Source organism: Hyaena hyaena, unplaced genomic scaffold, assembly GCF_003009895.1.
Source record: "Hyaena hyaena isolate Hyena2069 unplaced genomic scaffold, ASM300989v1 scaffold_67, whole genome shotgun sequence".
NCBI classification, from domain to species: Eukaryota; Metazoa; Chordata; class Mammalia; order Carnivora; family Hyaenidae; genus Hyaena; species Hyaena hyaena.
The window spans coordinates 2,663,450-2,677,584 of NW_024080699.1; the positions used below are offsets into that span (position 1 = coordinate 2,663,450).

The window sequence follows — 14,135 nt, forward strand, 5'->3', positions numbered from 1 at the left end:
GATTCAGTAGTGCTTTGGTGTGTCAGTGGTAGATAGGGATGTGTTCGGAGTCCCTTGGCAGGCCCTGATAAGTGAACTGTAGCACAAAGTCTTAGATTTTGGAGCAAAACCCTGCCCTCTTCTGCAGATAACTACTCCCCTTTTGAGAAACAGCTCTTGGTCTGCTACTGGGCCTTAACAGAGACTGAACACTTAACTATGGGCTTCTAAGTTCCATTGCGACCTGAGATGGCCATCATAGATCAGGTGTTATTTGATCTGTCAAGCCATAGAGTTGGGTGTGCACTGCAGCACTCCATCATCAAATGGAAGTAGTATACACCAGATGGGGCCTAAGCAGGCCCCGAAGGCACAGGAAGTTTCATGAAAAAGTGGCCCAAATGCCCACAGTCCCCACTCCTGCTATAATGCTGAGCCTGCATCTCGGGCCTCATGGGTTGCTCCCAATGACAGCTGACAGAGGAAGAGAAGACTCAGACCTTGTTTACAGATAGTTCTGCATGATATGAAGACACCACCTGAGAGGGGACAGCTGTTTGACTACATGCCCCTGAAGGACGTGCTGAAGGGAAATCTTCCCAGTAGGAAGAGCGTGGGCAGTGTACCTGATGTTCATTGTGTGTGGGAGGAGAAATGGCCAGACATCCAATTTTATATTGATTGATGGGCAGTGGCCAATGGTTTGCCTGGATGGTCACGGACTTGGAAGAAACAAGATCTGAATACTGAAAACAAGGAAGTCTGGTTGACCAAGATATCTGCAGAAGAGGTATGTGGATAGACCTCTCTGAATGGGGAGAAAAATGTGATGATATCTGTGTCCCACGGAAGTGCTCACCAAAGGGTAGCCTCAGCAGGGAGGATTTTAATAATGAAGTGGATAGGATGATCTGTTCTGTAGACAGCAGTCAAGTCTCTTTCTCCAGTCAACCCCGTCAACATGCGGTGGGCCATGAACAAAGTGGCCATGGTGGTAGGGAAGGTTACGTGTGGGCCCAGCCACATGGACTTCTAGTCACCAAGGCTGACCTGGCTATGCTTACTAAGTGCCCAATCTGCACCAACACTCTGTGTCCAATATGGCAACAATCCCCAGGGTGATCAGCCAGTTACATGGTGGTAGGTTGATTACATGGGACTACTTCCATTACGGAAGGGGCAATGTTTCATTCTAACTAGAATAGACACTACGGATATGGATTTGCTTTCCCCGCACGAGCTGCTTCTGCCAAAACTACCATCTGTGGACTTACAAAATGCTTTATGCGCTGTCATGGCATTCTGCACAGCGTTGCTTCTAATCAAGTAACTCACTTCACAGCAAAAGAAGTACAGCAGTAGGCCCGTGCCCATGGAATTCACTGGTCTTACCAAGTCCTCCACTATCTTGGAGCAGCTGGCTTGACAGGACACTGGAAATGGCCTTTTGAAGACACAGTTACAGTGTGAGCTAGGCGGCAATATGTTGCAGGGCTCTAGCAAGGTTCTCCAGAAGATTGTCAGTGCTCGGAATCAACATCCAATATATGGTGCTTTTTGTCCCACACGAGGATTCATGGGTCCATAAATCATGGGGGTAGAGCTGGGAATGGCACCCCTCACTCTTACCCCCAAGTGACTCACTAGCAAAGTGTGTGCTTCCTGTTCCCATGACTTTATGCTCTTCTAGCCGAGAGGTCTTAGTTCTAGGAAAAGGAATGCTTCCGCCAAGAGACACACAATGATTCGATGGAGCTGGAAATTCAGACAGCCACCCAGCTACTTTGGGCCCCAAAAGCCTCGGAATCAATAGGCAAAAGAAGGGAGTTCTGTGCTGGCTTGGTGAATGATCCTTGCTACCAAGGAGGAAACTGTGGAGTCAACTCCATAGTGAAAGTAAGGAAGAGTGTCTGAAATACAGGCAATCCCTAAAGGCATCTGTTAGTATTACCATGCTTTGTGATGAAGGTCAACTGAAAACTACAATAACCCAACCTAGCTAGAACTACTAAAAGCCCAGGTTCTCCAGGAAAGACTGGGTCACCCACAAGGTGCTGAAGGCCAAGGGAATACAGAGCACGTAGTAGAAGCAGGTAGTTATAAATACCAGCTATGACCCCATAACCAGTTACAGGAATGAGGACTGTATTCGTTGCATTTCCTCATTTTGTTATGAATATAGCTGTGTGGCTGTATGTGTGCATAAATAACTTTAATATATATATTTGTTACAGATATGTCTTTGTTTTCTTCCCTTTCTTATTCCTTTATCATGTAAGATAAGATGCACTGACTTAATATCATGATATTTAAGTATTGCTAATTTTTTTTCATAGTATCTAAGTTTTGGGATTTCAAGGGTGAGTATTACTTAAGGATTTTATGTAAGGGGTGAGTGGGTTTTGGTTGTATACAGGATAGCTGTATCATGTTAGGTGGAATTAGAGCTGTTATTGTCTTTATGGAGATGAAGTTTGAGGAGATGTGCGTGGCTCCCAAACTGATGAGAGGTGGACATGTGATGGTTAATCTGAAGTGTCATTTGACTGGGCTACAGGTGGCCCAAATTAAACACTGTTTCTGGGTGTGTCTGTGAGGGTGTTTCTCAATGAGATCGTCAGCATCTGAACTGGGGAACTCAGGTAAAGCAGAATCCTTTCCCCAGTGTGGGTGGGCAGCAACGAATCCCTTGAGGCTCTGAGAAGAAACAAAAAGCAGAGGAAGGAAGGATTCAGTCCCTTACTGCCTGCCTGCTTGACACAGGACACTGATCTTCTGCCATTGGACTGGGTTTTACACCATGGGCTCTCTCGTTCTCAGGCCTGGCTCTCCTGGGTCCCGGCGCAGATGGCAGATTGTGAGACTTCTTAGCCTCCATAATCTTGTGAGCCGATTCCACAGAATACGTCTCCTTTTATACACATGTGTGCGTGTGCGTGTGTGTGCATGTGTGCGCGTGCGCGCGCGCACACACACAGCACACACACACTATTGGTTTTGTTCCTCTGGAGAACCCCGATACACTCTGGCTCTTTATTTGTAGCCATTCCAGTGACCACACAGAGGTATCTCACTGTGGTTTAGTTTGCATTTCCCTAAAGACTAATCATGTTGATCATCTTTCCACTTGTTCAGTCAACACTCATAGATCTTCTCTGGTGAACTGTTAAGGTCTTTTCCCCATTTTTCAAAACAGAAGCGCCTCCCCCCTACCTCTCCCCCTCCCACCCCCCCACCCCGCCTTGAGTTTTGAGAGTTCTTTATGCATTCTGGAAGCCAGTCCTTTATCAGATCCAGGATTTGTAATTTTCTCCCAGTCTGGGGGTTGTCTTTCTATTCTCTTAGTTTCTTTTGAAAAGTGCATGTATTTAATTTTGAGGAAGCCCAATTTATCAGTGTTTTCTTTGATTGATTGCAGTTTTTGTGTCCTAAGAAATCTTTGCCTAACCCAAAGTTACAAAGATTTTCCTTTAAGTTTTCTTCCAGAAATTTTACATTTAGGTCTGTGATCTACTTTTAATGAATTCTTCTATACAGTACAAAGTACTTAAGGAAGTTCATTTTTTCCCATATGATAGTCAATGGCTCTAGCATTTGTTGAAGAGACTATCTTTTCTCCACTAAACTGACATTGCACCTTTGTTAAAAAAAAAAAAAAATCAGTTGCCTGATTCCATTTCTGGACTTTCTATTTCCCTGATGATTTGTCTATATTGATATGAACACCACAGTCTCTTAATTACCGTAGCTTAAAAGCCTTGAAATCAACTTCGGTCTACTGTTTCAAAGGCGATGTGGCTATTCTAGGTCCTCTGCATATCTGTATGCATTTTAGGTTGTCAATTTCTATGAGAAAAAAAAAAGTCTGCTGGGATTGGGACTGTATTGAATCTATCGATCAGTTTAGAGAGAAATCACATCTGAACTACATGCTGAGTAGCTCCGCACACCTGTGTGCTTATCCATACTTCGCTGAATACTTGAGGGGTAGCTTCTGCAAACCTCAGGACTTCTCTCTGGACTCTGCCCTGCAAACTCTAGCTGCCTGGTCTCCCTGGACTCTCACTTCCGTCTCCTCTACTCTGCCTGGGTTTCCCCTCCCTGTGCGGCAGCCTGGACACTCTCTCAAGGCAGCAAACTGGGCAATCATAGAGCTCACCTCGTTTATTTTCCGTCTCTGTTCACTGTCCTTCACTGCTAGACGCTCAGTGTCTTCAATATTGCTGTTTCATACATTCTGCCCATTTTAAAAACTGTTTCAGGCAGGAAAGTAAATCCGGGTCCCTGTTATTCCATCTTGGTAAGGAGTGGAAGTCTCAATTTTTAATATTTAATGTCAAATCTGTTCTCAAAGTTATAAAATTCAAGTAAAAACAGGACAAAAACATAACTAGTAATTAGTATGAAGTTTTATCACTGTTCGTTTATTTGTTCATTAACTCATTTCATACCAAAAATATTTATTAAATTCTGCATAGTAAGCACTGTGCTGGCATGTGAGCATACAACGCTGAAGATCAAAGCCACGCATGCCCCTTGCTCTCACAGAGCTTACAATCTAGTGGCACGGACAGATGTTAATCAAGTAACTATGAACAAAAATGTAACACTCCAATTGTGATAACTGCTATGAAGGAAAAGAATAAAATAATGCTAGGATAACCCATAAGATGGTGGTTTTATGGTATTTGTTTCTATTGAGAGTACATAGCCAGGAGCTGAAGAGATCTCTGCTGTTTATTTGCAAAGACATTACATTCAGTATACAGTGGGAAAAAAGTATCCAACAAACACAGTTCTCAATATATGAGGTACTAGTTAAGACAATACGCTAAGTGCTTTGGAGCACGCAAAAATTTTGACACTGTCCTTATGAGACTTAAGATCTAATTGGACACATAAAATATAGAGAAATCTAAAGGTTATATATCTCCATTCTATGTGACTATAAATGGAAAATTACCACTTGAACATTATTTTTTTCTATCCTCATTAAAAAAATTATCTTTTCTGTCAGGCTATAATTGTGAAAGTTTGGTAAGTTCCTTTGAGAAAACAATACGTTTATTTTATTTTGTTAAGTCTTACCTAGATATCTCAGCTTGGGAATTCTTCTCTCCATCGACAGTGAAAGGAGATGCTCCAGTTAGTAATTCATACATTAGAACACCTAAACTCCACCAGTCAACTGCCTATAAAACAACAATGTCATTTTCTAGAATATGAATATATATTTTATCAGAAAAAAATGAACAAAATAAAGCTATATATTTGGAAAATATTTTAACACAAAGGTTTTGTATATATCTTTCTGTGTAAGGAGTATGAAATTATGCACATGCAAGAAAGGCATTTAGAGGACAAAAATCGAGGTATCGTCACAAAAGAACGTAAATATAGTAAAGTTAATCAAGGGGCTAAAAGTGTTTTCATTATTTCCTAAATCATTAAGTAATGGCTTTGTTTGGGTTAATTTTTAAAATTTTTATTTTTCATTTTTTTAGAAGTTTATTTATTTTGAGAGAGAGAGAGTGAGCGGAATGGAGCAGAGAGAGAGAGATGGAGAAAGAGAATCCCAAGCAGGCTCCGCACTGTCAGTACAGACCTCAAGGTAGGTCTTGAACTCATGAACTGTGAGATCATGACCTGAGCTGATGTCGGACACATTAAGTGAGCTACCCAGGCACCCTAACTTTAAAAAATTTTTAAATTTAAAATAAATTAAAAAAAATTTTAAGTAAAATCTTCAGACTTCAATGATGGAGGGGGAAGGGAGCATTCAGCATTATTTATTTGTTTGTTTTTGAGAGAGAGAGTATGCGAGTGAGAGAGGGGCAGAGAAAGAGACACAGAATCCCAAGAGGTAAAGAGAGAGAGGGAGACAGAGAGTGGAGCCCGGAGTGGGGCTCAGGCTCACCCGATACGGGGCTCGATCTCAGGAACCAAACCATGAGATCATGACCTGAGCCAAAGTCAGATGCTTAACCGACTGAGCCACCCAGGCGTCCTATTTAGCATTTTTATTGATCAGTCAGCTCCAATAAATATGAAATTCCTTGAATTTAAAGGGCAAAAATGAGAACAGCTGTTTTCATTAACCACATAAATCAATTCCTCTTATAGAACCTTTCACACACATCTTAATTTGTGTGAGCCATCCTTTTTTGGGAAGCATGAAGACAATTAATATAAAATAAAAGGAGATCTAAAAAATGAAAAAGCTATCTAAACTGGAAACCAATTTATAAATGTAGTTACCTGAACTGAAAGCATAGCAAATTATATATAATTTAAAGAATTCTGATATATTGCAAATTAGTTCTTTCATAATTAGGCAAATCAAGGTTTCAGTAACTCTTAAATACACAAGCTTCTACCGATGAGACATTAACTGGATGCTAAAATTTTAAACTCTGCTTCTCAACCTCAGGGCAAAGGTTTCAGAGACATGATGTGAAATTTAGGAACCTTAGAGCTATTTTAAAGAAAACGCATAACCATGCCATATAGAACATGCTCAGGCAGACTGCAATCATAAAAAGAACAGTGTGGAGCCAGTATGTTGATAAGCCCTTTGCGCATATTGTCACACTTAATTTAACTCAAAGTCATCAAGTTGTTCCATGCATGCGAAAGAGTATTTATTGACTAGCTCTATTCTGGACCTCAGTGATGCAGGAATTCTAGGAGATTCTAAAAGGTTTTCTTCCCTAAAAACTGGTTACATCAGGTCTTAGAAGGTAATTTTCAAATTTGAACAGTTATAAATTCCTATCAAATTTCCCAACAATTTCAAAGAATACCATAAAGCAAACGAAACCAGCAATTCAATGTTTGATTTATATAAGCAGTTTTCCTGCCACCTGAATCAGGACCCTCGGAATGTTTTGTTGTTGGGTTTGAAACCAGCTCTTAAAATGACAGAGATCAACAATCAGATTCCTAATCATATGGCCTGAAATCAATACCACACCAACTTGAAGAACAGGCTTTAAGTGCATGATTAGTCATTATAAGGAGACCAAGGGGATTCTCCACACTTCAGATATTTGGGCTGTATAGGTGGGAATTTGAAAGGGGATGAGGGAGAGGGGAAGATGAGGAAGGAAAAATAGTCAAAATTCCTTATTTGGAGAAAGCTATTAATAATGCAAAAGCATTAAAGTGGAATGAAACAAATCTGTACTCTTTAATACAGGAAGAAATCAATTTTATAACAAAATAACCCAGAATGTTTCTTCACAATCTTCCGTTTGCACATACAAAGGCGAGTGAGGTTTTTAGAGGGCTTAGGAAAACAGACTATCTTGAGTGCAGGGTTTTTTTCTTTCTCCAAAGATTGTTACTATGCTTATTTCTATTGAAGAGATAATCAACAAAGTCTACCTTTTTCCTCTAAAACACTAGATACCATAATGTGTTCACGTATACAAGACAAAGGAGAGAAAACAATGAAGGGAAGACAACACCAGAAAGATGGGCTCCGTTGAAGAGACTGTACTCAAGTTATTAACCAGGATTCTTACTATACATTTTATAGAGATATAAAAGTACAGAACATACCTTGTCATGTCCCGAATCTCCCCCTCTGACAATATCTGGTGCCATGTATTCAATAGTTCCACAAAAGGAATATGCTCTTTCAGCCTTAAATAATCAAACAAAAAGGCATTTGATTTCCAACTGGTCTGATAAGTGGCAAAAAAAGAAAGTTAATACTACAGGCTAGTGGTTGAGATAAACCACAGTAGCAAAGTAGTGGTAGAATCTACTTGACAGACTCCCCTTTTCTCACCAGGACAGATCATCACCTATATAGTGAGTCCTGGGTGAATGTCCTGTTGAAAGACTTTGATGCCTGAAACTGTACCATCATCCATCCATCCATCCATCCATCCGTCCGTCCGTCCGTCCATCCTTCCATCCACACACCCACCCACCCATCCATCCATCCCTACATCTATCCATCCATCCACCCACCCACCCATCCATCCATCCATCTATCTGTTCTTCTTCTTTGCTGTATGTGCATATATTTCAATTAGTGGTTTCTTGGACCATTTTTTAAATCAAGTTTTTGTAAAACTTCAAATAGTTCTGGTAGGGTAACAAGAACTGTCTGATACTTTAGTACTTTATTTCCAGATCAGCAACATTGAGAAAACACTAGGAAACCTTAAAGGAAAAAAAAAAGACCAAACGCTAAGATGGGTAAGCCCATCTCTGGGAGCCCAGAGATGAAAAATGATGAAAAAAATTTTTCCTACCTTATTTTGTCTAGATTTGGCACTGCCAATCCTATGTTTAAGAAGGATCAGCAGAGTGTTTTTATAAAAAGACTGTCCTTAAAGACAGTTATTTCTCTTTTGTAGAGCTTTAAAACGGTCTAGACTTGAAAACTAAATTTTTTAATGGATCAACTGTGTCATATGACTCATCCCAATGAAACAGAAGAGTAAATGTCTAAATTATTATACAGATATATAAAATAAAAAAATCCTCTTTAATAAGATCCATTCACACAGCTCTATCTGAAACTTGTAAAGGTACTTGGTACCATTAAAATATTTTACAAAACTAAAGGAAGCTTTTCAATTTGTGTTTTATTTTTTCTCCATCAGTAAGATTTTGAGATACAGGTATTCTTATTTACCAATTTCAAATGTAAAGAACATTACTCTAGCAGTGTTACAGAATCAGCACAAGTCCTCTATTTTATTTGTGGAAAGTTAAGTCCAAAGACAATAAATGTAATGAATTTATATAAACACTTTGATAACAAATATATTAAAACTACTTAATTGTAATTGTAAAACTACTATATATGTGTGTATATATATATATGTACATCATGTACACATATACATGCACATATGTGCCTACATATATATATGTATGTATATTAGATGGTTTAAGATTCACTTCTTTCTTTTTTATGTACTACATATGCTGAAAGATTACTATTCCCTATACAAAAAGAAATCATTTACTTATGCTTAGATCAGCAGAAAATTTTCTTTTTTGTTACCTGGCAGAATAATGTCATTGGGTAGCTAATACAGACCATATGTCAAATGCCATTATATCTCTGCTTCATCATTTCAGTACCAAATGCAAATTTTCTAAAAGCTTTTGTAAAAAAATAAAAATTAAAGCTAAATAAAATTGATTTCACTTAATTTATGTATAAAAAGTAATGGAATAATTTTTAACTTTGTTAGACATGCTTAGAAAAAATGTGTATATTAGGAAGCATTCATCTGTTCACTGAACTACTTAAAAAGAAACACTACAAAATTACTTTAAAAAAATCTAAACTTCATAAAACCTGTGTTTTTAGTTAATATGCTATTTATTATACAATAGTCTCTTTTTGGGTAAGCAAAAATCACTGTGTGACTTAAAGACAAAGAAACACAAAAATTACTGAGTCCTTGTATTTATCATTTGATCTCATCTAAATGATACTTTTAAAACCTAGCCTAAATTAAGTTTAGATATACTGAAGAAAATAAAAATAATACTCCAGGGGCGCCTGGGTGGCTTAGTCAGTTAAGCGTACGACTTTCGCTTAGGTCATGATCTCGCGGTTCGTGGGTTCGAGCCCCGCGTCGGCCTCTGTGCTGACTGCCAGCTCAGAGACTGGAGCCTGTTTCAGAGTCTGTGACTCCCTCTCTCTCTGACCCTCCCCTGCTCACGCTGTCTCTTTCTCTCTCCTAGAAATAAATAAAACATTAAAAAAAAATTTTTTTTTAAATAATACTCCAAACTGGTTTATGAGTAACAAGAATGGGTTTTGATTTATTGCTTCTCTAGATTTTATTTATTTAGAAAACTAGTCTTTTTAGCAAATATAAACTTTCACTTCCATTAATAGGCACCTCCACATCACACACCATTTTGAAATCATGCACATTTTCTTCTAAGTATGAGACAATGATTAAACTTTACAGGGTCGTGAAAATATACACTTTCTTCTTCAAAATACTAGATATTCATAAGTTTAGTGTAAAAAGGGCATGAGGCACATAGATCTTATTGATGAGTGCCAGAAAGGTCTGACATTCGCCCCTACATCTCATGTTTTACTTTCTCTGGCAATGAGAACTACGCAGCTCAGCTCTTGATTGTCTCAACAGAGAGGAAGCTCAAAACCACATTAAGTGCTCAAAGATATATCCTCCACCTTCACCATGTGATTTTTGAGCTCCTTTAGTCCACTTTAGTTTCTCTGTTTTGTGTTTATTTGCTTAGGGTGGGGTATTGGAGGGAGCAGACAGTATCTACATTAATAAATAATAATTACCTATTTGCTTGAAATTCCAGGAGACAGAAAATTTAAAGCTTAAGTTTTGGGAAGTTCTGGTTACTGAGAAATAATAGTGAACAAAGCAATTCTTAAGTTTCTCTGTTATTTTAAAACACTTCCATTTTAGCCTCCTGCAGCTCTGTATCTGCTTCCTCTTCCTCTGCCACAGTGGTAAGTGTTACTCCCTCTGGGATTTAAGTTTTAGTGTGCCAGCCTTGATTTCCTGAGAGTTTATCTGCTATTTGTAAAAATATCCCCACCTTACTTTTGAATTTGTGCTTATCTGCCTGGGAAGATGCATGTTATCTGGAATGTATACACAATGCCTTTCAAACAATTCTACCAAGGAGATAAACTGATGAGGTATGACAGAGGAAGGTCTGTTGTGGGGGCAGGAAAGATTCCTAGGTAGTATTTTATGCACTATGGCTTTATAAGGCTAGGATAACATAGCTAAAGTCTATTCTTTATTATTTGTTCAAAACATCTTTATAGTACTATTTTAACACTTTTAAAAATATCTTTACAAGGCAATCAACCTATTTAGTATTTAGGTCCACGCTATTTTATAAGTACTATTATTGGTTAAAGGTGACACAGAGTTAAAAGATTGTGAATGAGAATGTACTTAAATGTAAAAATGGTAAAAGCAGTGTGTGCACACCGTTCTGGCAGATAAGACAGAATGTTCTTGTGCACAAGTGACCAGCTGATCAAGGAGGTTTCACTGTCCCTTGGAGAAAAAGATCAGATAGCACTGGACAAAAAAAACCAGGTTTCCTAAGGAAGAATCCAAGTATAAACTTAAGTGCCCAATTCTTAGGCATTTCTCAATAAATACTAGATTAATTCATTCTTAGCTTTTATTTGCCAATGTTTTATCCTGATCTTCTTTGCTTATGATAAATTTATAAGTTAAATGTAAAATTACCAATGAAAGCTTTCCTCCCCATCTTGTATTTTTCCCATCCTATTTTTGACAAATCAGACAACAAAAATCTAGAAATATTTGATTTTTAAAAAGAAGTAAATATTGCATTGCTAATCATCTAAGGCTGACTGTGCTCATGAGAAAGAAAGGAGAATCCCTGGATGCCTGGATGAAGAGGGTGCAAAATCCAGTGAGGTGGACACATGACCTATGCTACAGCTGCAAAGGGAGGGCCTTTAGCTCATAAAACAAACAAATATTCCCCTTTTGAAATCAAATCCCAAGGCTTCTGCCTCTTGAAGACTTGCGGCCTGAATCTACTCTCTCCTCCTTGGTACGAGGAAGTGAGAAAATATGGTCCAACATGGTAATACTCTGGGACACAGGACAGACTCAGAAAATTCCCACAGATTAAGCCCTGGAGTCTCAAAATTATGAAATAAGTGAACTAGACTCCCCAAACCAAACAGAAGGATTACTTGAAATACTAGAACAACATTCTATAAAAGACTAGTACATTGTAAAAGATGAAAGACATAGAGGAAGGAAAATACCTATACAATGATGTAGCAGCATAGAAAAGATTAGAAAGATATGAAAAGGAAGCAAACTATATAAATGAAAAAATGTACTAATGAAGACAGGTTGATTAAACAAAGTAGACACAAATAAAGAGAGAATCTGAAAACTAGAAGATACACTTGAGAAAATATTGCAAAAGTCCCAAGCAGACTAAATAAAAATATATCCATGGTGGCAAATTCTTAACTTGAGTGATGGTTGTAAGTGTTTGCCTTATAAAACACTTCTTAACTTGAGTGATGGTTATAAGTGTTTGCCTTATAAAAATTTCTTAACCCATACATTTATTTTGCTTTTGTTTTTGCATATGTTTTATTTTAAAATAAAAAGATAAACTAGTCCATGAGTAGATATATCTATGACAGCTAAATTAACAACGAATATGCAGTGCAAAATAAAGGCATTTTATTTGTCTGGAAAACTCTTTTTCTCTTCAGTTCTGAATGACAGCCTTGCTGGATAAAGAATTCTTGGCTGCATGTTTCTCCCGTTTAGCACATTGACTATATCTTGCTACTCCTTGCCTGCCAAGTTTCTGGGGACAGATCTGCTGTAAACCTGATCTGTCTTTCCTTGTAGGTTAAGGACTTTTTTGCCCTTGCTGCTTTCAGTATTCTTTCTTTGTCTTTGTATTTTGTGAATTTGACTATGATATGCCTTGACCATGGTCAGCTTTGGTTGAATTTTAAGGGAGCTCTCTGTGCTTCTTGGATTTTGATGTCTGTGTCCTTCCCCAGATTAGGGAAGGTTTCAGCTATAACTTGTTTGAATAAATCTTCTGCTTCCCTTTCTCTCTCTTCATTTTCTGGGATTCCTATAATATGAATGTCATTCTGTCTTAGTAAGTCACTGAGTTCCCTAATACCTTCATGATCTATTACCTTTCTTTCCCTTTTATTTTCAGCTTCATTCTTTTCCATAATTTTTATCTTCTGTATCACTCACTTGCTCCTCTACTTTGTCCATCCTTGTTTTTATGGACTCCATTTGGGTTTGCATCTCACAGCATTTTTAATTTTGGCATAACTAGATTTTAGTTCTTTTATCTCTGCAGAAAAGGATTCTCTAGTCTTTTCTATGCTTTTTTTTTTAAGCCCAGCTAGTATGCTTATAATTGTTGTTTTAAATTCTAGTTCAGACATATTGTATCTATAGTGATTAAACCTCTAGTTGTGAGATCAACTTCCTCTTCTTTCTTTTTGAGTAAATTTCTCCATCTTGTCATTTTGTCCAGAAAAGAAAAGAAGAAAACATACACACATACACACAAAACAAAGAAAAAAACAAAAACAAAAAATTTAGGTACTGGGTGAGTTTTGGTTTGCTCGTTAAAAGAATCTAGATCCAAAAATAAATAAAATGAAATAAAGTTAAAAATGTATAAAAATATTTTTAAAATAATAACAAATTTAGAAAGGAATTGTAAAAAAGAAATAAAAAAAAGAATAAAAGTAAAAGGGAAACTAGATTCGATTTTGCCTAGAGCTGAAGCTTTGCACCATTCTACAATCAGAAGACTTGGTGCAAGCTAGTTGTTCGTGCTGGTCTTCTGGAGGAGGCAAGGCGCCTGTTGCACTCATTCCCAGGTGAACTTGCCCTAGTGGAGATGCACCTGCAAAGTGCAGGGGGGCGAGACTTGGTAGGAGTGGCTCTGGCTTCCACTGTGTGACACTGTTTTGCTGCCTGAAGGCTTTCAGTGCTGATGGGTGGGATGAATGTGGCAGCACCCTGGTCTCTAGCCTTGGAGCTGAAAGTTCACACTCCCGACTCCTCAGGTAACCATCACAGAAGAGGCAATCAATCACCGCTCTCCCATCCCCAATATCCATCAGAACCCTCGGTTCACCCGCCTGTGTCTGAGCTTTGTTGTCTCTGGTGCGCAACTGAGTTTCAAAACTCTAAACTTGGGGGATTTCCGAAGCACAGACCCACACTATTCCTCTGGGGGTTCCTCTTGCTGTGCTTTTCCCATTTGCTGGCTGTGCAAGGAAAGTGGCTGCACAACCGCAAAGGGCTTCAGAGTTTATGGCAAAACAGAGCAAAAACCAGCACCCCAGCTCCCTGCCCTCAACAGGAGCCCCGTGTTCCTGTGCCTGGGAACAGTGCAGCATGTTGGTGCCACCCTTTCTTCTTGAGACCCAGGGGATCCTTAGGACATGCTGTCACTCCTGGGACTCCACCCCAGTTTGCCACCTGAGCACCTTTAAGCCAGGCATGTCCCCCACAGTAGTAGAAGGTTCAGATTTTCCACTCCCTTGCTTATAATACTTTGTGGCAGCCTCCGTAAGCAGGCTCCTTCCCCACGGCCTTACCCATAGTTATATCTCCCCCAAG

At 38.7% G+C, this 14,135-nt stretch overlaps 1 protein-coding gene across 2 annotated transcripts in view; it reads right to left on the reverse strand.

Annotated features, from left to right (window-relative positions):
* Positions 1–14,135, reverse strand: part of RPS6KA5 (ribosomal protein S6 kinase A5) — a 179,614-nt gene that overhangs the window by 42,044 nt on the left and 123,435 nt on the right. Inside the window, exons 6-7 of one of the 2 annotated variants that reach the window (XM_039232507.1) lie at positions 7,543–7,626; positions 5,068–5,171 (exon numbers count right to left, since the gene is read on the reverse strand). In XM_039232507.1, the coding sequence (XP_039088438.1) occupies positions 5,068–5,171; positions 7,543–7,626 (188 nt within the window). The other variant, XM_039232508.1, reaches the window with a different exon arrangement.